At 35.8% G+C, this 24,480-nt stretch overlaps 4 protein-coding genes across 11 annotated transcripts; 1 reads left to right on the top strand and 3 right to left on the bottom strand.

Annotated features, from left to right (window-relative positions):
* Positions 1-127: 127 nt before the first annotated feature.
* Positions 128-3,556, bottom strand: Acx1B (peroxisomal acyl-CoA oxidase 1B). Its single transcript, NM_001247729.3, has 13 exons — positions 3,386-3,556; positions 2,995-3,103; positions 2,827-2,888; positions 2,534-2,743; positions 2,265-2,352; positions 2,010-2,172; positions 1,718-1,916; positions 1,371-1,568; positions 1,139-1,270; positions 935-1,055; positions 748-858; positions 603-672; positions 128-502 (listed from the first exon to the last, which is right to left on the bottom strand). The coding sequence occupies exons 1-13, from the start codon at positions 3,521-3,523 to the stop codon at positions 154-156; spliced, it is 1,950 nt and encodes a 649-aa protein (NP_001234658.2). The 5' UTR covers positions 3,524-3,556; the 3' UTR covers positions 128-153.
* An 803-nt stretch (positions 3,557-4,359) lies between these two features.
* Acx1A (peroxisomal acyl-CoA oxidase 1A) lies at positions 4,360-13,577 on the bottom strand. The gene is made up of 14 exons (NM_001247269.1): positions 13,333-13,577; positions 11,587-11,695; positions 11,417-11,478; positions 11,002-11,211; positions 10,661-10,748; positions 10,407-10,569; positions 9,808-10,006; positions 7,686-7,883; positions 6,992-7,123; positions 5,898-6,018; positions 5,533-5,643; positions 5,282-5,351; positions 4,800-4,983; positions 4,360-4,715 (listed from the first exon to the last, which is right to left on the bottom strand). Exons 1-14 carry the CDS (start codon positions 13,468-13,470, stop codon positions 4,506-4,508), a joined length of 1,995 nt encoding a protein of 664 aa, NP_001234198.1. The 5' UTR covers positions 13,471-13,577; the 3' UTR covers positions 4,360-4,505.
* Positions 13,578-14,614: 1,037 nt separating this feature from the next.
* LOC101261944 (O-fucosyltransferase 30) lies at positions 14,615-17,697 on the bottom strand. The gene is made up of 2 exons (XM_004245736.5): positions 17,135-17,697; positions 14,615-16,229 (listed from the first exon to the last, which is right to left on the bottom strand). The coding sequence occupies exons 1-2, from the start codon at positions 17,566-17,568 to the stop codon at positions 15,176-15,178; spliced, it is 1,488 nt and encodes a 495-aa protein (XP_004245784.1). The 5' UTR covers positions 17,569-17,697; the 3' UTR covers positions 14,615-15,175.
* Positions 17,698-18,761: 1,064 nt separating this feature from the next.
* Positions 18,762-23,560, top strand: LOC101262237 (uncharacterized). Of its 8 annotated transcripts, none has more exons than XM_004245737.4 (14): positions 18,767-19,001; positions 19,092-19,152; positions 19,244-19,333; positions 19,415-19,492; positions 19,862-19,930; positions 20,195-20,269; positions 20,431-20,483; positions 20,893-21,055; positions 21,271-21,381; positions 21,999-22,125; positions 22,230-22,327; positions 22,686-22,824; positions 23,089-23,141; positions 23,216-23,560. In XM_004245737.4, the coding sequence occupies exons 1-14, from the start codon at positions 18,880-18,882 to the stop codon at positions 23,327-23,329; spliced, it is 1,353 nt and encodes a 450-aa protein (XP_004245785.1). In that variant the 5' UTR covers positions 18,767-18,879; the 3' UTR covers positions 23,330-23,560. The 8 variants fall into 8 exon arrangements, with proteins under 8 accessions (XP_004245786.1, XP_069144701.1, XP_025888192.1 ...); XM_010327196.4 differs by having other exon boundaries at positions 18,802-19,001; positions 19,248-19,333; XM_004245738.5 differs by lacking the exon at positions 19,862-19,930 and having other exon boundaries at positions 18,762-19,001.
* The last annotated feature ends 920 nt before the right edge of the window (positions 23,561-24,480 follow it).

Here is a 24,480-nt window from a genome sequence, read left to right as displayed (position 1 = left end):
ATTACTATAGGGAAAGAGCATGTCAGTTACACGCTTAAACAATTAATTATGACGACTTTATAATAGTTGTAAATAGTTTAAGCGTGTAATTGACTTTTCGGGACAAGTTCAAGGGGAAATCTACGCCTTCTCCCATTTTCTGCAGTTCTTCATTCACAATCTAGCAGTCTGCAATTGTTGCTCGAGTAGTGGCCTGATATATTCATGGAAGCCATCGGGTATATCCGATTCGTTGAGAGGATCCTTCCACGCAGCCTCATACAGTTTCGGGTACACAAATGAACAGCAAACACAGATAACAAATCCAATGAGACAAACCTGAGTATACAAGGCCCTGAGCTGCTCATTAGCAAATAACCCCTGCTTTGAGGTGATGTAGCCCGTCGCGAGGAAGTCTCCTTGATGTTTGTGAAGTAGGAAGAGTGCATAGATGCTACAAAGCACCACCAGTTGTTGCTTAACACCTTCCCCTGGAATGTCTTGTTGCAGCTTTTCGATAAATCTTCAATCAGATGAAAGACATGTAAGAATTAACAAAGTTCTCAACACACACACATATATATATATAGGAGATCAAATTTCCATAATATCGCGAAGCTTACTTGGAGACAACAATCAACTGACAGTGAGCAACTGCAGCTTCAACTAAATCAGTTGCAAGTTCTTGAAAGCCTAGAAAAAGGAGGTAAAGCAAGGAAGTTCTTTAAGTTATACTCGATCGATAATCAAACTTTTACAGTGAAGTACCTTCTTCTGGATAATCAAACTTGCTAAGACTCTGAGCACAAGAAACAGACATCCTGGCAGCCCTTGCTTCAAATGCTTCCAATATTGCACTAGGTTTGAGCCAGTCCTTGGCTGCCGGAGATGGAAAACAACCACAACTAGTGATTTACTTTTACGCGGTTGATGTTATGCAAGTTCAAGGAGTTACCTTGTTCCACATCAGAATGGCATTGCATCAACTGTTCAATTTTCCCCATATAAGCTATGGTACCCGTTGGCTTCTTTCCGGAGCTCAGCTGTGAAAGAGTCTTCAGAAGAAACCTTGCAACCTACATGAAACATGACATGGTTCATAGTGGAGTCACTTGGAAACGGTATAGATGTCAAACTTCATATGAAAATTAGTTTTTACCTGAAGTAGTAGCACGACGTTATCTCCTTCAAATGTACAGGCAGGGACAGAAACGGCATATAATTCTGGAAGTCCACTGCTACAAAGATAACCATGACCTCCACACAACTTTCGGCATTCTTCAATTCCATCCTGGAATAAAAATTGTAATCAGGCAAGACACTAGTTATTTTAGATGGCGCGATATTGTATTCAAATCAAAAGTCAAGAGAATTAAATTGTCACTACTCACAGCAGTGGCAGTGGTTGTCAAAGACTTTATTCCAGCTGTAGTCGCGTGCAACTCAGGCAACGTTGAGAAATCATTTGCTTTTAGTCTTTGAGTTACATCAGTGCAAAACCATTTCAGCCACTCACCAACAAATCTGAAGGCATATGCTGAAGCTAACAAGGGGAAGAGCCTGCTTTGCTGTGTTTTGTAGTCTATCACCTGCATAAACGCGTGAAGTAAGAGCATTAATCACAACTTGATGGCTAAGTGCAGTCACCAGACACTATTAGACTAGGAAAAGCATAAATTGTCCAATGAGTATGCTATAAATGGAATGCTGCAGGAACAAAAGATCAGAACCAAATTACCTGAATTTCTTGTCCACCATTTTGAGAACCAAATTGTCTACGAACAGCACTATATCTCGTTGCAATACAAACAGCCCGAGACAAAGCACCAGAAGCATATGTTACAAGTGCTTGACGAACATGTACCATGGACACATAGAGAAGTTGTCGAGGAACATCAGATTGGACATATTTTCCATCCTTAGTAACTTGTGCAACCCTGAAATTTTAGGATCAAATATAATACCCCATTGTGTTAATCATGAGAAGCTGAAAGTTGAATTCCAGGACCAGAATAATGAAAAACACAAACCTCATCAGCATTTGATCTCTTGGAATATGCAAGTGATCAAATCTTAGCACCCCATTATCCATGGTATTGTATGCTCCGTTTCCAAATTTTGTTCCAATATCTCCGACAGTAATGCCTGGAAGAGGTTTGTGATCCTCCAAGCTCCGTAGTTGGACAATAAAACCTGAAATATGAATAGTCGATAAAATGTAAGTGCATTTTTCCTGAAAGTTTGACAAGCATCAACGTTTTGTGACCTGAAAATCATTGACTTACCGTTAATCCCATGATCTTTACCATCTGTTATAAGACGAGCATACACAATCGCATGGGTAGAGACTTTACCTAATCCACCAGGCCACCACTATTGACATCGTAACAACAATCAGGGAAATTCACTTATTCTTAATAAAAAAGCATGTTGTAAGACCTTTCAGAATAGCACATTGAACAGAAAAACAAACTAGAAGCAGGCCAAAGATGTCATATAGGACACATATCTTGCATAACAATGTATTATATAGCAAGTGTTGGACAACTTTCACCTTGCTTGATGTCAGTGTTGGACTATGAATGACAAATTCATCTGTTTGGGGATCGAATGTGGCAGTGGTTTCAAGGCCTTGAACATTGGACCCATGTCCAAGTTCAGTTTGAGCATAGCAGCCAATAATTTGCATCTTGTATGCCAACGGCAACCACTTTTTCAGTTGTTCCTTGTTGCCCTGTCCTTTTATAGCGGGTATAAACACTCCCTAATGACGAAAAACAGTGCCAGATGAGTAACAGCTTTAAAATTGGCATATGTAAGAATAGTAGTCAAACAAGAAATTACTACCAAATGAGAATCAATAAAAGCAGGCTCATCGACGAAATATCTTAACTTCTCTGCTTCTTCTTCTACGGAAATGACAATTCAATTGAATTAGCAAACAGTGACAAACTTCAGTTAGATGCCTCCTCTTTGGCAGAACACATTTGAAAAAATATTAAAATGAAGTCATACCAGAAAGCTGAAGATCAATGATGTGTTTCCATGAGTATGCTGACTTCCTTAGAGTGTCTTTAAATAGTTCTTTCCTAGAAAGCATGGTTCTTTCCTCCTTACTGAAACCCTGTATCCCACGATGACACTCGATAAAGATTAGAGACAAATCCTGATTCATTTCCAGCAACAACATACACAGTGTGATCCCATAAGTGGGGAAGGTGGAGACTGGAGTGTACGCAGACCTTACCCCTACATTTATGGAGGTAGAGAGGTTGTTTCTGATAGACCCTCAGCTCGAGAGAATCGTTATTCAGAAATATCACTGACAGCCATACCCCAAAAAAGAAAAATATCCAACAAAAAGGGGTCAAAACGTAAGTTTAAATGGGAGAAGAAAAGGAATTACAGGATCATCAGCAACAAGCTTGGAGATATAATCTGAAACTTCAAAAGCACGGCGAGAACCTGCCCAAACAATTTTCATCTCATCAACATTGAACTCAGCTTTCTTCCTTTCTTCAGCCAAGTAATCTATACCCTCCATCTCTCTCTCTCAGGGATGAAATAGAATACAAAATCCAATCTTGGACAGTTATAACAAAAAGTAGAAGGGGCTTCAGATTATTGAACACTTTGATATTTTCATGTGTGCTATGTATAGCTAGATGTGGTACCAGTTGTTGCTTCATTGAATTCGCTTCACGTTTGGATAGTTGCAGTATGTGGTTGTACAAGCATTCTTACGTAATTTTTTCTTATTCTTTAAATGAACATTACCATTTTTGAGCTAGTAATCTAGCTGAGTGACCATCGAAGTTACTTGTAACACAAAGCAACACTAACAACTAGCATATTAAAATACATCAATATGCAGAGACTCATTGCACAAGCACTATTACTAAGGGCTTGTAGACAGAGACCGAGCTACGAGTAGAACTCTATGGGTTCTAAATTATAGGATATCGACATTTATATTAAATAACTGAATTCTAAATTTCATTTTTGTTCATACTTTAATGAATTTCTCAATACGAACAATATATAATGTTTGGACTAAAGCTGACCTTCTAGCTCCGTCCCAGCTGGCAGATCAAAAGAGATGCACCAAATACAAACCGTGGTCCAGGACACATCTTACTTTCCTTTATAGTTTGTTCAAAAACTATATATATTTCTTATTTTTTTGAAACTCTTTAATTTCAACTTTTATTAGATTGCATGATAGACTCTTGAGTATGAAAGTATATCATAAATCAGACAGATTAAATAGGATGCTTGTTAAAAATAAAAGGCTCCAAATACCAGGGAACTCATTTTTGAGGCAAAAAATCAATCTATTCTTGTTCATAATTCTGGGAGGAAAAGAAGCCAAAGCATACATAACAGTTTTCCTTACAAAAGTTCAATAATATTATTCAGAACAAAATACTATCAGTCACAACTTAATAGTCATAAAGGATGTTGCTATTTCAAAATCTAATTTATTGGCACAGCACGGAACAACAGTTTGCTGCAGCTCTCGCGCTTCACAGCTTAGCAGTTCGTAGTTGCTGCTTGAGTAGTGGCCTAATATATTCGTGGAAGCCATCTGCTATGTCTGATTTGTTGAGAGGATCCTTCCATGCAGCCTCATACAGTTTTGGATACACGTTTCCATCATAACGTCCAAGAATTGAACCAAGGTAGTGATCAGTATAGTTAAATGCATCAACCAGTGATACAGCATTTGGACGAAGCTGATATTAAACAGGAACTGGATCAGTGAAAACAATTCCACCCAAGAAACAAAGGAATGACAGAATAAGTTTCACGAGACAAACCTGGGAATACAAGGCTCTGAGCTGGTCGTTAGCAAGCGACCCCTGCTTTGAGGTGATGTAGCCAGTCCCGAGAAAATCTCCTTGATGTTTGTGAAGAATGAACAGTGAATAGATGCCACAAAGCACCTCCAGCTGTTGCTTAACCCCTTTACCGGGAATGTTTTGTTGCAACTTCTCAATATACCTATTCCACAACATTGTCAATCAAATCTTGATAAACTTTCATGCGATACAATTCATGCATTACAAGACAAATTGAAAGTCATAAAAAAATTCACCATTTTCAGCCAGGCAGAGTGAATACATTATGATCATTTAAACCAAATACAGCTGAAGAACGAATAGTCAACACAGTAAATTATGTGATCTTTCTATTTGGACAGTTCATATTTATAGAACTTATGAAAAGTGATTTTGTGTTCGCATGGTCATGACATTGTTTGGCATTTCACTAAGAAAAGAATGCAGTAAAAAAAGCTTACTTGGACACAACAATTAATTGACAATGAGCAACTGCTGCTTCAACTAAATCAGCTGCTAGTTCTGCAAAGCCTAAAAAAGGAGGACAAAGCAAGAAAATTAGAAATTGAAATTCGGATGCGAGAAAAATGCACAGAATGATCGTTAAATTAAACATTTGCAGCTGAAACTTCATGAAGGAACGTTAACATAGACAGTAATTAAAAAAAAATACAGAAGTGAAAAAGAAAGGCAGCAAAAACAAAGTGAGTACCTTCTTCTTGATTCTCAAACTTGCTAAGATTCTTAGCGCAGGCAACAGACATCCTGGCAGACCTTGCTTCAAATGCTTCCAATACTGCACTAGGTTTCAGCCAGTCCTCGGCTGCAGAAGATGGGAAAACCACAATCAGCAACTAACTTTGTGTAGGTTAGAAAACACAGGAGTATATTTGAAGGGTGAAACAACAGGCCTTCTCACATGGTTGACATAATGCAAGTAAAAACAAGGAAACTACACGAACCAATATCACAAGTGGATCCTTTTCCTAACGCAACTGCTGCTACTACAATAAGTACTTTCAAACGAATTGTAACTATGACAATGAAGGATCAGCTATGAGGAGCCAAGGACTTTACCTTGTTTCACATCAGAACGACACTGCATCAAGTGTTCGATTCTTCCCATATAAGATACGGTACCTACTGGCTTCTTTCCAGTGCCCAGTTGTGAAATGGTCTTCATAAGAAACCTTGCAACCTACATGAAACACCGCATGGTTCATAGTGGAGAACGGGATCTAATATTATATTAGGATTAGAAAACTGCATTAAGTCTACATAAAATAGATGAGCATCTAGTGCAGTTCACTTGCTTTTGGGAGAAATAGACAAAACAGCAGCAACAGAATCACCATTGTGAAGCCACAAAATCTCACAAAAATTAGTTTAGAAAAGGTTGCTCAACCACCGATTCTATAAACATTTAAATTTGTCCTTTGATTTTAAGAAAATCTAGTATAGGAAAGGTTGCTCAACCACCGATTCTATAAACATTTAAATTTGTCCATTGATTTTAAGAAAATCAACTGACTATCATCCACTTTCTTATCTACTTCCTCCATTCCAAAATGATTACCTTAGTCTCCTCTGTAACAAAAATGATCTCAGTACTTAAAAGTGACAAAATGTACCTTGGTTCAGCGACTGCACAATTCTAGTTCCAAACACTGATTGACTTAATTATAGAACATCTATAACTTCTGAAAGATCATGATAAGTGAGGGAAGAAGTACAGGATAGTACTATATATAAGAATTTTACATTTTCCAGAAATTCCTCTATACTTCATTGCTTGTTCTCTTATTTTACAAAAAAAAAAAAGAGAGACTAAATTGAACCGTAAAAACCAGAAACAATATACAACTGCTGGATATTTTATTTTTTAAAAATCAATGAGAAACTCAAGCTTAAAGGATTTATGTTTTTGCTTATTTGTTCAGTTTGATGGTACTGCACCCAAAAAGGTAAATATGATTGACAGGCTTAAATGATCGCTACGGAACCAGCTGAGCTAAAGGAATCTCTAACTCCACACCATCACTTTATAAGAACTTCAAAATTTTGGAATAAAATGGAAACTAGCAAAATTTTGATCTTTCCCTTTGGATGAGTGGAAGGCACAGAAAAATTGAGAACTGGCATGTCAAACTCCATATAAAAATTTAGCTTACCTGTAGCTGTAGCACGACATTATCTCCTTCGTAAGTACAGGCAGGGACATAAACGGCAAATAATTCTGGAAGCCCACTGCTACAAAGATAACCATGACCTCCGCATAACTTTCGGCATTCTTCAATTCCATCCTGGAATGAAATGCAATCACACAAGAAGCATGTTATGTTAAATGGTATGATATTGGATTCAAATCCGCACTTAGAGTAACGTAATATTTCTTTCTTGAAGCTAAAGAAGAGCAGGTACAAATTAAACTCTTCTGTCAGACAAGAAATTTGACTATTTATAAGCAGTACAAGCCACCATTGCAGAAAACCTAATTGCTAATCTCTTATCCTAATACAAATGAAGATTGTTTAGGAGACTACATCGTAGCAGAAACATCAATCATAGCAGAGCCTTAACCTGCCAAACGGGACAAGTTGTAAAAACAAAAACTCTAAGACAAGCAAAACTTAATCATGTGGACAGCCATATATTTTTCTGATTAGGCTTTCCGCATGCATTTTATAAAATTTAAACTTTCTACAGAAATTTACATCTATCTTGTTAGGTATATGGATGACTCGTGCATAAAACTTAGAATGATAACCCAAAAGCCCCAGAGAAGGATGATAGCATCAATGACTGGTTGTAAAAGGGAAAGAAAGTAAAGGTCGGTGGACAATCGAAGTTGTTGTCAGAACTTACAGCAGTGGCACTGGTGGTCAAAGACTTCAATCCTGCGGTACATGCATGTGCCTCAGGCAATGTTGAGAAATCATTTGCTGCAAGTCTTTGGGTAACATCAGTGTACAACCATTTCAGCCACTCACCAACAAATCTGAAGGCATATGCAGAAGCCAACAAGGGGAAGAGCCTGTTTTGCTGAGTTTTGTAGTCAATCACCTGCACAAAGCATGTGCCATGCAGTAGGAGCATTAATCACAACTCTTAAAGCTGATAAACGATGACGATGTGCAGTCACTTGACAATATTAACTTGACTTGGAAAAACATAAATCTATGATGTTGAGCCAAGTAATGGAGTACATGGAAAACAGATTTTGTATTATTGAGGTGCCAAAACTTCATCAAGCTCAATCAGCATTAGAAATTCTTTTCTCGGAGTCACATAGGACTAATTGAATGTGAGTTACTTAAGCCATAAGATCCCTAGGCACTACAGTAGTCTGCAATATCCAAAAATTTTGGGGCGGATCAATTGGCTTTGCTGAGAGATGTATTGGTAAATATAATACATGTGCAATGATTTACATCAGCCTACAGATGAAACACCTCATACCTTCGGGCTATGGTTTGAACCATTCGTCAATCAAAATTCTGCTTCTAAAGAGCAAGGACAGAAAATTTGTATTTACTATTTGTATTTACTCAGATACTTTCATGAGCACTTGAGTCATTTAAATTGTGTTACTTAAAGAATGTTTTATGTCAAAAGTTCACTTGTGTTTCCACTTTCCCCCAATGAACTGATTTGTGATGCAAGATGAAAATTTCAAGGTCAGTTTTATGATGAGAATCTTTTAATTCTTTCCCTGCTTATTATGATTCTTTGGCTATCCTTTCAGTCCATGTACCTGTATTATGTTTCATTCTGTCATATTCCATAATAATATTGTGCAATTCCATATGTATTTACTCCCCCCTTTTGCCAGGGGCGCTGCATTTTAAAAAAATGCAGACTCAGGTACTAAGACAAACGATCAAGCAACACGTTAAGTTCCTACATTCAGCTATCTAGTGAGCCCCAATTTATTTTTGGGGCATAATCTCTATTTACAGCACAGCATGTTCAGCTTAAGGTATGCCAGGGGCCTTGTCCCAGCAACAGTTTTCAGTTATGTTAGAGGCTTCATAGATAGTTTGTATGTTTTCATGACATGTATCTTTGTTTGACCTTTGAGTCATTTATGATCTTAATACATTTGAGTTTTAACCCTCTTTACTTCAAATGCTTTCAGATCATATTTCTGCTGATGTCTAGATGCATGGTCAATGCTATGCCATGTTATGGGAACGGTCGAGCCAACAGTGACATCGGGTGCCGGTTCCTCCCATGGTGTAGGCTCGAGGCATGACAAAAGATATGCATAGTTTTAATTGTTTGTCATCATGTAAAAGGTCCCCTGAAAAATCTTATGTTCATTTTCCAGGTCATAGTACAGCTTAAAACTGGTACTATGAGGAATCTCATTAACTATTCTAACACATAATAACATGATTATTGATAATATTCTCCCTCTTCCCCTGTCGTTAGATTTTTCAAGAAATCACCTTTTTTTTGCTAAAAACTTTTGAAAATGTCTTCAAACAGCCTTAGCATAGTTTCCCAAGAGGCAATTGTGAAAGTCATGGTAAATGTCTCTTTATGCCATTTAATCCAACATAGGTGGGTATTGGGGATTTTTATAAGGGATCAATAGTAAACGGAAATATAAAAGTGCAAGTAATTTCACTCACCCACCCCCTTTATTAACCAACGTGCAGACATCATAACTCACCCTCTCCACTCAAATATTGACGAGACAAGAGATTGTCCTTGGTACAGAAGTTGGATTTGTGCTGGCCAATATTAGCGGAAGTGCAGCACTGATATGGAAAGTTGTATGGTATGGGTTTCACTTGGGAATAAGCAAACAAGTTCCATAAAGCACAAAGAACCTTCTTTTTTTCTTTTGTTTTGGAAAAGGAAGATCAATATTAAATTGAAAATCTTAATACAAGTGCCCCTTTTTATTTGCACCAGTTAAATGCAAGGCATAAGCAAATGACAACTTATTCAACTACTGACAGATTGCTTACAAGATTACCTGAGTTTCTTGTCCACCATTCTGAGAGCCAAATTGTCTACGAACGGCACTGTATCTGGTTGCAATACACACAGCCCGAGACATTGCAAGGGAAGCATCTGCTACAATTGATTGCCGTACATATACCATGGTCCCATAAAGGAGTTGTCGAGGAATATCAGACTGAACATATTTTCCTTCCTTTGTAACTTGAGAAACCCTGAAATATTGGAAGCAAATATAATAACTACCATGTTAATATAATATGGTAATAAGCCAAACACTTGAAATCAAAATTATTGATACAGGAGAGAGAGAGAGAGAGAGATGTGGTTCTTGGCTCGCTCATGGGATCAGCCTAGTAACATTTGAACAGTAATTTTTTTTTATATAATAAGAGGCCAGAAATTCCAAAATTTCCTAATAGGTAACCCTTACCAAGACTATGTAGTTAAACACAGGAAGCTGAAACTAGAGGGCTATGAATATCTTTTTTTAATTTAAAAAAAAAAACTAAAAAGTGTATAACAAGAGGGGCGTATCTTGGAGCCGTCATACATACACTCAAAAGGAAAAAGGAAGGAAAGAGCTATATAACTCGATAATGGAAAACCACAAACCTCATCAACATTTGATCTCTTGGAATGCGCACGTGATCAAAGCTTAACACCCCATTATCCATGGAATTGTATGCTCCGTTCCCAAATTTCATTCCAATGTCTCCAACAGTAACACCTGGAAGAGGTTTGTGGTCCTCCAAGCTCCGTAGTTGGACAATAAAACCTACAATATGAATAGTCAATCAAACGTAAGCATCTTCCCTGAAAGTGACATGCACTGCACCAATTTGTAACATATAAAATCATTGACTTACCATTAACCCCATAGTCTTTACCATCTGTTATAAGACGAGCATACACAACAGCATGGGTAGACACTTTACCCAATCCACCAGGCCACCACTATTCAAAAATGTAAAAAAGCTAGAATCAGGGGAATTCTCTATATCTTGATGAATACTGTGACAATAGAGATGATACATTTATTTCAAATAGCATATTGGATGATAAAAAAGTAGCAGCAGACCAAAGATCACAGGAGGCATAGCTTGCATAATAGAGTATCATATATTTTGAGCATCATTCCTCAAGATGCTAAAAATCAAGAATTGTTTTGCAAAAGGATACAGGAAAAAAAGCAGTGGACCAGTCTTACCTTGCTTGACGTCAATGTTGGACTATGAATGACAAATTCATCTGTTTGAGGATCAAATGTGGCAGTGGTCTCAAGGCCTTGCACATTGGACCCATGACCAAGTTCAGTTTGAGCATAACAGCCAATTATTTGCATCTTGTAAGCCAGCGGCAGCCACTTTTCCTGCTGTTTATCTGTGCCCTGTCCTTTTATGGCAGGTATAAACATTCCCTAATGAAAAAAAAAATGTTGGCAGGTGAATGACAATCCTTGGATTTGAAGCAACGAAAAGGGAAGGGCATAAGACTATTGCACCAACTCTAAATTTAGTGTTTTTTAGTCTTCATGTGCATTATGCATGTAAATAATGAATGCAAAGGAAGCAGCATTGCAAAATTTAACACATGTAAAAGCAAAACACAAAACAAGAGGTTACCCAATGAAGATCAGTAAAAGCAGGCTCATCTACGTAACGCCTTAACATAGTGGCTTCCTCTTCTGCAGAAATGAAATTCAAGTCAATCAGCAAACAACAGAACTTCGATTAGATGCCTCTTTTAGGGCAGAACTTGTGAAAAGTATTAAAAAACTAAAATGAAGTCATACGAGATAGACGAAGTTCAATGATCCGTTTCCATGCATATGCTGCCTTCCTTAGAGTGTTCTTGAATAGCTCTTTCCTAGGAAGCATGGTTCTTCCCTCCTTACTGAAGCCCTATATCCCACAATGACAGTATGTAGATATTAGACATTTAAAATGGAGAAGGCGCAGAAACAAATAACATTGTCAACACAAGACAATACCCTCTTCTAAAAACTTCCCCCTCAACCCCCAAAAATGACACACATCAAACAACATAACACCCTCCTGCTCGGTTCAATTTTACTTCTGAAACCAAGTCATAATAAATTTATGCCAGTAAAAAGTCTTTGATCAACATTCAACCCCAAAATGATCACCAGCTAAATTACAATTCACAGACACCAATGATCAGTTAAGATGTACCAAAATGAAAACTCTATTTCAGATCACATCGAAAAAAAACTATTGCTTTGACCGGCACCATAGATTTTCAGCATCAGAAAGGATCATGGATTTCAGTACAAAAAAGGGAAAACAAGGAGCTGTGAGAGTGAGTACTAAAGAAAAAACCTTTTACTGACGAATTCATCTTAAAAATCAAATCCATGTTAGCATTAATCAAAAACTTGTCCCAGTTCCTACCAAAAGATTCTAATCCACCTCCACCAGTTGTGTTTACCTTTTTCTTTCTTCAGAACATCAGAGTAATTTTCACACCAAACAATGACTCCTCATTCCACGTCAAAAAAATTTAGCCTATTAAATAATGTTTGATGAAAGCTCAATTCCAAAATGTGGTCAGCTTATATCAGTTAACTCGCACACATTATCGGCTGCCTAAAACTTATCAAAATTAAACCTTTATCTCTCTTAAAACACAGTTAAATGATCATGAGAACTTCCTCTCCATCATCACATAACCATGTACAACAAAAACAACAAAATAAAGCATCAAACAATCCAAAAAAAAAAACAGATAAAAGAGAATCAAAATCAGTTTATATCAGTTAAATCACACATATTACTGGCTCCCTAAAACTTTTCTAAATCAAACTTATCTTAAAACACAATTAATGATCATAAGATGGACTTCCTCTCCATCATCACCATATCCAATAAATTTACACACATTACCGGCTCCCTAAAACTTATCAAAATCAAATTTTTTTCCCCTTACACACAGTTAATGATCATAAGGAGGACTTTCTCTCCATCATCACCATAAATAAAATTAAAAATAGGAAAATAAAGCATCAAAAACTCCAATAAAAAAAAATCTTTTTATCTCTTAAAACACAGTTTATGATCATAATAAGGACTTCCTCTTCATCATCACCATATCCAGCTAAATCACACACATTACTAGCTTCCTAAACTTATCAAAATCAAAAAAATTTCCCTTAAACACAGTTAATGATCATAAGAAGGATATTTCTCTCAATCTTCACCAAAACAATGTCACAAAAAACAAAAAAAATTAAAGAACAAACACCCAAAAAAAAAAACAAAGAAAAATCAATCATCAGTTCTCACAACAACAAAAACAACAACAAACCCAATGTACACAGGCCTTATCACTACCTATCCTCTGTTTTCGAAAGACCCTCGATAAATCATCAATTCTAAAGCTAAGCAAAATCACAAAAAGGACTGATTTATATCTACCGACAGCCACTCCATACCCAAAAAGACTATCCAAAAAAAGGGGATCAAACAGAAAAACTAAAACTTGATGAAAAAAAAAAACAAAAAAGGGTAAGGGGATTTACAGGATCACTAGCAACAAGCTTAGAGATACGATCTGTAAGTTCAAAATCATGACGAGAACCAGCCCAAACAATCTTCATCTCATCCACATCAAATCCAGCTTTCTTCCTCTCATCAGCCAAATAATCTACACCCTCCATCTCTCTTACTCTCAGATCAAAACCAAAATTCTTACACAATGAAAAAAAATCCAATCTTGGGTTGTTTTACAAATACCCAATTGAATTCTTGAAAAAAAGAAAAGATAAGGATTGGACACGTTTGACGGTTTGAGTTTTTCAAGAACGCTTTTAGGTGTGTTCTATTTATACTAGTAGGTGGGCAGTTATACTGGCAATCTGCATATTCATAGTTTGACTGTAATTTTGCTTTAAACTATTGGCAACTTTTTGTGGAAAAAATAAAATGTTCGTCCACTTTAATATATTCATAGTATATATATTTTTTTTTTAAAAAAAAATGCTCATAGTATATTAAGAGTATAATTATAGCCTTTTTTTTTTTTGCTTCGTGTGGTCCGCAGTGTGAACAGTCGGTATAGTGACGATAAGAGGATATTTAGCCCATATTTTTCTATTTTCAGTACTCCTAATATGTTTTTTTTAAAAAGAGCGATACATCAATTTGTCAATAAATTTTATTTGAATATTTAATAGTATTTTGATCAATAATGGTACTTCTAAAATGAGTTATCGTGCAACGGAGAAATTATTTCATCTTTAATAAAAAATTTCAAATTCAAACACATGATATAGAAAAAATTGTGTTAAATATATCACTCCAAATAAATTTCATGCTCTATTATTTAAATTTAATCAGATTTCACTAACGGAAAATGAACAAAAAAAAATAAAGTAGGCAGACCGTCCAACATGAAAAAAATATGCATTTACAGGAACAGTGGACGGAGCCATTAAAGATGTGAACCAAAAATGTCACATCCACAATCAAATTTATGAATAATAACACGTAAGTCAACACACTAGCTAAAATGCCAAATAATTGACAACATCGAAGTACATCTTACTGAAATTATTTATTTTATATTATTTAATTATTTATTAAATTAAGATAAAATAAATAAATTATTTTCTATTGTATTCCTACAATTAATATGGTTTTTGAAGTTTAAACAAATTTTATCAAATAGTAAAGTTGACCAATTTATTAATAATTTTTCAATTACCCAGAAGATAATTCAACTGCAGCCAGACTCAAAAGATAATCACAAGCTTGTGTTGCCATGTCCATAGAAAACAATAGTGAAGAGGAGACAAACGGCGGTTAAGAATCAACATAGAGCAGAACCTTTCAATTTCTTTTCTGTTTGGTGTACTAAGCTCTGAGCAAGTGTAATCAAGAAAGAGAAGGAGCACCTCCAACAGAGTACATAAACATTTTGTACAGTTCAATTGTTCTACAGGGTGCTAAGCTATCGGTTGTTAAATGCCACAAATCAACGAATAGTCTTCCAAACTTGAAGGTTGTTGATATTGGATCCAAATCTGGACTTACCTCCTCCCTTTATAAGGGTAGAATCTAGTTAGCAGTATGCATTTGAAGAATAGAACAACTCCGCACCAGACAGATCCATCTATCAGTGCTTCTAATCCATTGATATATGCAGCAGAATCTTCATCCATTAGTCCCTCTTCCAGCAGTATGGATCACTTGTATCCTTCAAATAGGACATCCTAGTCCATCTTTGAATTCGATCAAGACATTGTTAATTTGTAAGTTCACGCTTCTGAAAAGAGAGAATTTTCAGATACATGGATTATAGCTGCCAAATGGGTGAACACAAAGCTGGGTAAGTAACACTAGTTAGCTAGGAGCCAAAGCAATTTAGCCGGAACAAATGTCATGTTTCCTCATTAACTCTATGCTCTCAGCAATTGTTGACCCAGAAGTGCCTACAAAACCAAGAGAAGCACAGCTGCAGACTACTTCCTCTATGTATAAGAGAACATCAGTTAATGATTGAGGATGGTGATGCTCGCTAATCCCTACCGTATTCTGTGAAACTGAACCAAGTTTTAGCCCATGCCCCGAAGCCATCACTTCTCTAGCAGTTTCTTGAACCAAGTCATCTTCTTCTCTGATAACAAACAGCTTGAAGGCATCGGAATCTTTTGCTAAGTTCCCCAAGTAACTCCCTGTCCAATTAGCCATGGGGAGATCAGTCATCACAAATACATGGATCTGTTTCTGTCCTGTTTGCCTCAAAGATTCTAGTTTCTGCTTCAGACCAAGAAAAGTAGCTTTATGGTGGTTCTTGAATTGTCCATCTAGTAGCCTGAGCTGTGCACAAAGAAAGGGACCCTTGATAGTTTGAAGAGCAAACTTCTTGCCGGCATTTATTATTTCAGGCACAAAGGGAAGGAACTCTATCTTTTTGATTAAGGTCTGTACGATGGGATTATTAGGAGCTTCATGAATGTCAATATGGGATTCAGATCCCTTATAAGGAGCAGTGAAAAGGCTTCCAAATGCCAAAACAGTGGCTGATTCTGCGGCAGAACCAGGGCCAAGAGCTTTATACACATCTTTCCTTCTCCTAATAAATGATATCTTCTTTTTCTTCCTAAGTTGGTCATCAGGTTGAAACGAGTCTAAAGCTCCATCCTCATCGTCTTTTTTATATGTCCAAACTGTTGTTCTACAATCTTCTTTTAAAGCAGACAAACAACCACTGAAACTACCATAATAACCAGACAATAGAGAACCACATTGTCGAAGGCTCTCGAATAACGAAGATGGTATATTTTGGTTCTTAGAGCAAATAACATCCAAGTTTACACCACACCAGGAGGACACAAAAGCACGAAAATCTATAAATCTCACAGTTGAATAGGAAGCAAGTGGTGAAAGGTCAACTATATCAGCCATGGATACATACCTGCAAAACACAAAGTAAGCAGATTATTAGGAACATCAAAATACTCCATCCAAAAAGGAATTTCATCTTTATTCAGTCAAAAATCAAAATGCAGAATCAAAAGTTAATAATTATAACTTATTAAATCAAAGATAAATCAGCAAGCAGAAAGATAAAAACAAGAAAGATAGGGTTTCACAATGTAGACAAAGTTTACAGTAAAGCTTTGGCACTGTGTCAATGCATAAAGTTTATATGCTGGCTTTAAGCACATTCAATAAAGCAATCAAAATCCCAAACTAGAGCCTTTCTATGAATCTCTGTGCAGCCATTGTCATTTCAATTGAAATATCTATCTTTTAAAATCAAAATAGGAGTTGCTCTAATCTAAAAGTAGAAGTTTCTAAATCTCTTCCTAATCAGTATACTGAAATACAAGTCTCTAACAGAAAAAAACCCATCACAAACAGGAAATCATGTAAGCGTAACAAAATATTTAACCTACAGTTTGAATACTAGTATTAAGCACCAGACATGAAACATGCAAATTCCTCATAAAAGGTGATAAAATCAACTCCAAATATTATAACAACAATAAGTGGGATCCGGGGAGGGTGGTGTCCACGCATACTTTACCTCTACCTTGTGAAAGGACAGAGCCTCGATTCAAGTAAAGCATTTCAAAGCATGTACATAAAAGGGAATACAGTAGTAAATCTCTCAAGTAGAGCATTTCAAAGCAGGTACGGAAAGGGAATACAGTAGTGAAGAAGCCGTGGAGAAAAGAACATTAGCAACAATTTGACTCTACATAATTCAGTCAGACATATTCACAAACACAAAGAACAGCATAAAAATTGATTCTTTCTATTTAGTGAGCTAAAGCTAAAGAGGTTGTTATGAACTGATAAAAATTTCAAAATTACCTGCAATCACGCAAGAGCTGAATACTATGATTCCAAACCAAGTATCTCAATTCATTAGGTTCCAAAACCCTAAATTTAGGACAACTACCAAGCGCAACAGCATGGTGATCCAACACGGGTGGTACAATTAGGGTCCGATTTAGAATCTTAGCCATCAAAATCGCATTCTTGAACTCAGCCAATTGGTTGCTGAACCCACTGTGAGGCGCATACCACATGAACTTCTCCTGCAGGCGATTTTCGGGGTTGCATTGTTGGGGACGGGGTATAATGGGTATTGATTTTTTTGAAAGGGGAAGAAGAGAAGGGGAAATGAAGTTTTTGAAGTAGAAGAAAAGGAGAATCAAAGTGAAGAGAAAAAGGAAAGTTAAAAGTGGAGATCTTTGTTTCTTCTTTGATTTGTTGTTGGGTCTAATGAAGGTTTCAGTTTCCATGGATTCAATTGAACTCTCTGAATTCTTGGATCAGAGATAGAGGACAGTGACGCTAAATCCATCAAGTTCTAAATAATTTTACCCGACGATTTGGTCTTTTTCTTAAAAATTAAGGGGTCGGAGTTGAGTTACACAAAATTATAAGGATCTGTTTAGAAAGCTACTTCGCAAATTGATTTTCTCTAAATTACACCATACACACAATCAACGTTAAGAAAATAAATTGTAAAGTCTGACTATGTTCGTAATTGATAACAAATTTGAGATTTTTGTTTTTGAATCTTTTAGTAGTTTTTCTAATCTTTGTAAATTATCTATGAAACAATATGTTATCAGGAAAATGGTTAAGTATGACTTTTTAAATTGACTCATCAAAAGTCTGATTATTACTAACTATTATTTCTTACTAACAAAAGGGGTGCACCTCTAGTATGTAATAATAATTATGCATAATTACAAATATAATGTTTTGGTTGTGAATATATAATTATAATAAGTATATATTTGATAAAGTACAATTTAACATGATCGAATATATTTAGACGTTTATATTTATTACTTATGGTAAAAAAAATTATCTCTAAAAGTTAAATATTTAAAGATACGTTCATAAAATTTGTTCAAATATTTGATTTAGAACAATCCATTAATTCTAACATTGTTCAATATAAATTCAAATATATATAATATTATTCAATGAGAAATTACCCTTTACAAATCAAATTTGCAGATAACTTATTCGATTTATGATTAACTCTATCTTTGGATCTTTATTATTTATTGTACATTGTATTGTATCGTTACTATATTTATAATGTTTGTTTGAATTGCTACTTAAAATATATTATATTGTATTATTAAATTTTGTGTTACGTAACAATAAAAATCCTATTTTATGGAATAATTAATTTGGTGTTCACATTGTTACTTATTTATTTTTTTTGATTATATATTTACATAATATTTCAAAATATCATTTTACTTTTTATCTTAATTATTTCAATCTAGTCAAACCTCCTTTCCTAAAATAATTAAGGATATTTTAAAAAATTTATAAATTATAATACTATACGATATGATCAAATTAAATATTATTAATATAATATATTATGAAATAATAAGTAACAATGATCCAAACAAGTGTAAGAGATAATTTCAAAAAATTAAAATAATTAACACACTAAGCGAAAAAAATGAAAAGAATAAAAAGGATTTGCCTACTTCTCCTTCCTCACCGAGAGCTGATTACTCCAACTATTCATTTCCTCTGTCATCTCAAAATCACTGCTTTATTTTGATCATCTCCCATAAATGGCGGCGTTCCGGTTGCAGTCATGTAACTGTCCGTTACTTTCCGGCCGATCACCGCCGTCAACTCTGCTACTTCATGTTCCCACACGTTGTAATCTTACCTGTAACTCTTCCTTCACCAGGTATGTTATCTTAATCTAATCAAAATCATAACTTTCCTTGTGTAAAGTAAACTTGAAGATATAATATATGTTTTATTTGAATAAATTCAGGTTTAAAATGTCAATTTCGTCAACCCCACAAACTGCCGCGATCCCAGAAAATCATAGCGTTGTGGGTCTTCCGTACACTCTTGACATGTCAAAAATAAATTAGAAACTGTTATAGGATTTACTATATCTGTTGAATTTGTTTTTGGGAGTAGTTAGGTTGTGGAATGGCGGCGGTGGATTTCCTTGTTGCTGTTGATTCTTATCCTAACCCTGATGATAAGATTCGAAGCACCAGTTTTCAGGTGATTGATTTTTGTGTGTGATTGATACTGAACTTTCTTTTATAGTCGAAATTTCAAAGAAAGTTGTGTTTTTGTCATTAGGTTCAAGGAGGTGGCAATGCAGGGAATGCTTTGACTTGTGCAGCTCGTTTAGGCCTATCTCCGAGAATTATATCAAAGGTTTGGCTGTATAAGTATTTTGAGTATTTTGACTGACTTATATTCTCGTTTATTTTATTGTTCTGACTATTCAAGTATAACCAGACCTCACCAGTGAGATCATACTAGGTGTGTTATTGTGTTCAAGTATGAAATTGAAACTCAATTTTTTCCTATCAGAGGTTCAAAGAAGAATTCCTTTATGTTGCCCCTGAAAAGCTTGTTTCGTCCGATACAGATAAAAATCAACCTGTGTATTGTGAGATAATGAACTCCAATATCATATCATATAACTGTTATCTTAGCATGGTTCTCATGAGCTTCTTGAACCTCCTCCTTGCTATTGGAATTAACAAACACCAATTTACCTCCTGCCACTGTGATTCCCAGCGAGTGGTTTGTAACACAGTTCTGGAGTTGATTGGAGAAAAGACAGTCTTTGTTCCAATGCAAATGGATGTAAGTCTACGAGACAAACTTGTCCCTCAACATTGTTGGTCAAGATTCAACTGTATATATTACTTCCTTTGAAAGTTGCATAGCATATTTAATGATAACCTGACTTGTTGTGGTATTTCCTGTATCATTCGTGATTATTGTCTTAGGAGTCACCAGTAACTGTTATTTCTATAAAACTATTTTCTAATTTCTTCATCTTTCCCCACATAACCCTTTTGCAATAATCACATTGAAAGTCTTCTTTGTTACTATTTTTGTCTGTAGGTTGCAGATGATTCTCAAGGGAAAGCAATACTGGAAGAGCTGGAAGCTGATGGGGTCGATACATCGTTTATGGTGGTGAGTTCGGCAATGTTGAAGGTTCTTGCGTGTAGGATAATTATGGATGTAGTTTCATGCATCTGTTTAGTCAATCACAATTTGATTGGTTTCAAATGTGTTAGCAACATCAGATCTAACTCAAGCATTTAATTCACCTCAACCTTAAATGTTGGGTTCAGGTATCCGAAGGGGGCCATTCGACATTCTCTTACGTCATTGTTGATAGTCAAGCGTGAGTTCTCTCTATTTATGTTAATTGCATTTTGGTAATTGTTTGGCATATTTCAGACTTTTACCTCAAAACAAGATTTTGAACTTTCTAGTTTTGTTGAATCAATTGTAAATGGCTCTGCTGTGATTTTCTTAATATTTGGTTTCTAGATCAGTAACAGTATATTGGACATTACCTATACTTCTGTATAATGGGTTTCAGTCTTAATTATCCTTTCTAAGACTAAAAATTGCTTATGCAAAAACCAACAAAGTTTTTCTCCACCATATTTGCGTGAGAGAAGTATAAACATAGTTTATTATATTTACTATCTCTTGGTGTATACAATTGGTAGACTGACCCTTCTGAATTTGTTCTGTTGAAGCTATTAGCTCTCGTGAGTCATGATTAGTATTGTTTGATCTACCAGGAAAACTCGGACTTGCATTTACACCCCAGGATACCCACCTATGATACCTGAGGATTTATCCAAGTCGAATTTGTCATCAGCTCTGGATGATGTGAGATTTGTATATTTTGATGGAGTATTGCAAGAAACTGAATTGTTATCAGCTTTAGTTGTGGCTCGAGAGGTAATTTTACTTGAACCTCTTTGTCAGACAAATGGAAGTAATGACTAGCAAAAATTTCTAGCCTACTTTCTGCTTTTGAATATGTTGCTTGTATTCATCCTAGAGCCGACATATCCAGCTTAATTATTGTTTTTTGTTTTTTGTTCAAATTATCCGAAGACTTATGTTTCAAATAAAATGGGAAATACTGTATGCCTTTTGGATTCCCAGTGCAGGCACATCGGAGGAATATACCTATTGTAATTGATGCAGAAAGTAAAAGAGAAAGGGTAGATGACCTTCTAAACTTGGCAACTTATGTCGTATGCTCAGCGAGATTTCCACAGGCAAGTTAGCTACAACTGACAAATTGCAATGACACTGTTCCTTGGCTGCGGAATTTCAATTTGGATATCTGGTGATCTGCTTCTAATTCTTAGTTGCTAATAGAGTCCAGGAGTGATTTGTTGTCTCTCCAATTTTAATTCGACGACCAAGTCCCTTCCTCCCTCAGTGTGTTACAACTTAAAGCTTTTATCCCTTGCCACTGCTTACCACATTATTGGGGAATAAAATTGTTCTCAATGCTCTTTTTAAAAAAGGTGAAATAGTGTTAATTTTTCTCCTCCTAGCCCAAGAGGTTAGGATCACCCAAGATCATATAAAAAGATTTCTTGTCATCCAACCATGTGGGACTCATCACCATACACGCCCAGCACCCTGGGCTGGACATCTAGAGCATGGGAAATTTAATGTGGGCCCCAACATCTGTAAGCCATGAATTGGTATAGGCTTGGTTCTGATATCATGTTATGGACCTTGGGCCTAACTCCCAAAGTTAGCTCAAGAGGTGAGTATTGTCTGCGACCGTATAAAGAGACCAATTTCTCCTCATCCCGCTGATGTGGGACACAACAATGTCTTTCGCTCTCTTGATCTTGACAAAAGATGTATTGTCTCGCAGGTATGGACAGAGGCCCCTTCAATCCCAGCTGCTCTAGTTTCTGTACTTCTAAAGTTGCCAAACATCAAATTTGTAATTGTGACATTGGGTGAAGATGGTTGCATGATGTTAGAAAGGGCTGAAGCTGGTATGCTTGCATATTTTTTTGGTTCTTCTGATGTATATTAAGTGTCTGCTTGTAGGCAAACAAATCGTTTCGAAAGATGAACAAGTTATTGGGTTGATTTGCAGAGGATCTCCAGTCTGAAGAAATTGATGTCGATGAGTTGTTCAAGAAAATGAAGCAGAGTATTGATACTGACGCAACCAGTGCAACATCCATATCTTCGGTAATTCACCAATTAGAAGATTTATGATTCAATAGACGGCCGATGCATGGCCACAGTGCTCATGAACTAATAGAAATCCGTGCACACAATTCATTTTGTTCACCACTGTAAAGTGAGTATCTACTGTGGAGTGGGAGTCATGTAGGGTTCTTCCTGGCTAGTACCCTTTTTTCTAGTACCTCATGATATTCATCTTTACAAATATGAATTGCCTCCACATGTTCTCTTGCAGTCATACCATTACTCATCACCCTCTTAATTCTTTTTATTGGAGACTTCTTGGTGCTGCTTATGATTTTTTTTTCTCCCCGGCACTTCTTATGAAGCTGAATAAACTAAAGTACATGTATTCTTCTAGGATATTGCAAAATTGCGTGCAAAAGGCATCGGGACAGTGAGTGGGAAGCTGCTTCTTGGAACAGCTGAAAAGATCCCGCCATCAGAATTAGTCGATACAACCGGTGCAGGTGATGCATTTATTGGAGCAGTTCTGTATGGTAAGCAAAATTATAAGATGCAGTCTTTATACCTAATGTTCTTCCTTTTAATGTGTTATATACCTGCATCACCCTTTCCCCTCTAACTGTGACAATTGGATCGTTTTCACACCTCCTTTCTGGATGTTAAGTGTTTTTTTTTTCTCTAGTCTTACTCGTGTCTATATCCATGTGAGTTTAAATCTAATGTCATTGTTCCCTTCGCACTTGATCGAAGGTTTGTAATGTTTCATTTCTCATGGATTTCCCACTGGCAATCTGCAGCTCTCTGTGCCAATATGCCACCAGAAAGAATGTTGCCATTTGCTTCTCAAGTGGTCAGTAGACTTCAGCTTCGTGTCTTGTGCAAATTGTTAAAGAAGCTAATTTCTGCGTTGTGGGTTAATTGCAGGCAGGTATCGGCTGTAGGGCTTTGGGAGCGAGAGCTGGTCTTCCCCAGCTAACAGACCCTCGATTGAAACCCTTTTTAGTGAATGATCCCCAAAACGTGGCCACATTGCTATAGAAGAGAGCACAAGTCAAAAGTTATTGTCAAGTTGGGATTTTTTCTTATAGTTTTTTCTCTCTGTCTAGACATATGTTCTGCAACATTTGTAACATTTTATGTGAAAGATTTGGTCATTGAGCACAAGACCTTCCAAATATCGTTATAGCAAAGCATATAAAGATTTTAACTACTATGCAATGGGATGTATGATCTTTCTCTATTACAGGTTCTATACTGCTTTCGTACTAATTGTTATGCGTTTTTCATTGTTTTTTTCTTTTCTTTTATATAGATTTGATGTACTTGAGCCAAGGATATTTCGAAAACAGCCTCTCTACCTCTACGAAGTAGCGGTGACGCTTCCGTTTACTCTACCCTTAGAATTTCACTGGATATTCTAATGCTGTATCAGTTAAGATGAATGAGAACAATAGGTAGCCCTTTATAAAAAGTTTAATGTGGTAACATGGAGAGTTAAACTGTTAAAAGTGAATAGCCTGCTACAGTATGAATATAATGTTAGTACAAAGATCAGTTAAGATGTTGGGAGTTTTACTTCTGATTCATTTTAATATATTTGTCTGTTTTTTGACTTGGCACAAAATTATTAAAAGTAAAGAAGATTTTTAGATCTTATAATATTATACTAAACATATGTTGACTATATCAAAATATCATTTAATTTTATGGCTTACATGACATGAAAAGTTGTTAAAATGAAAATAGACATTCTTTAAGAGATCTCTTCTTTTAAAATGGATTAAAAAGAAAAGGGAAAAGAGTCTGATATACGCCTCAATTTTGTCATTTAGGGCTGATATATCCGTTATTTTGAAAGTGTCTCATATATACTCCTACTTGTAAATAAATGGCTCGCATATACCCTTTTCCTCTAACAGAAATGGAAAAAAAATTAATCCAAGTTTTTATTATTTTTTTCTAAAAAATATAATCCCATATGAGTAAATTTAATTCCCGTGAGACGTATTTTTTGACTTTTTTTTGTTTCAATGACTAATTTATAATTATTATTTTGAAAATCAAATTTATTTATGTTTCACTAATATTCTTGTAAAACTTATTGTAGATGACCAAATTTTTTTCTTCTAATACGAAATTAAATTACAATACACACAAAAAAAAATTTTTTTTTTTCTTCTTTAAACTAA

This window comes from Solanum lycopersicum, chromosome 8 (genome assembly GCF_036512215.1).
Source record: "Solanum lycopersicum chromosome 8, SLM_r2.1".
NCBI lineage: Eukaryota > Viridiplantae > Streptophyta > Magnoliopsida > Solanales > Solanaceae > Solanum > Solanum lycopersicum.
The sequence above is the reverse complement of the archived record's forward strand: the minus strand, read 5'-3'. Positions and strand labels throughout refer to the sequence as shown.

Bases quoted from the DNA above. Each gene is read 5' to 3' on its own strand.
- Acx1B (NM_001247729.3), bottom strand. From the start codon at position 3,523: ATGGAGGGTATAGATTACTTGGCTGAAGAAAGGAAGAAAGCTGAGTTC. The intron at 2,353-2,533 runs GTGAAAGTTGTC...CGATGTCAATAG, and splicing joins CAACACTGACATCAAGCAAG to TGGTGGCCTGGTGGATTAGG. The intron at 859-934 runs GTAACTCCTTGA...CATCTCCGGCAG, and splicing joins CCATTCTGATGTGGAACAAG to CCAAGGACTGGCTCAAACCT.
- Acx1A (NM_001247269.1), bottom strand. From the start codon at position 13,470: ATGGAGGGTGTAGATTATTTGGCTGATGAGAGGAAGAAAGCTGGATTT. The intron at 11,696-13,332 runs GTAAATCCCCTT...TGTGGGATATAG, and splicing joins AGCTTGTTGCTAGTGATCCT to GGCTTCAGTAAGGAGGGAAG. The intron at 6,019-6,991 runs GTAAGCTAAATT...TGTTTCATGTAG, and splicing joins ATGTCGTGCTACAGCTACAG to GTTGCAAGGTTTCTTATGAA.
- LOC101261944 (XM_004245736.5), bottom strand. From the start codon at position 17,568: ATGGAAACTGAAACCTTCATTAGACCCAACAACAAATCAAAGAAGAAA. The intron at 16,230-17,134 runs GTAATTTTGAAA...TGTGTTTTGCAG, and splicing joins CAGCTCTTGCGTGATTGCAG to GTATGTATCCATGGCTGATA.
- LOC101262237 (XM_004245737.4), top strand. From the start codon at position 18,880: ATGGCGGCGTTCCGGTTGCAGTCATGTAACTGTCCGTTACTTTCCGGC. The intron at 19,931-20,194 runs GTAAGTCTACGA...TTTTGTCTGTAG, and splicing joins TTGTTCCAATGCAAATGGAT to GTTGCAGATGATTCTCAAGG. The intron at 21,382-21,998 runs GCAAGTTAGCTA...ATTGTCTCGCAG, and splicing joins GCTCAGCGAGATTTCCACAG to GTATGGACAGAGGCCCCTTC.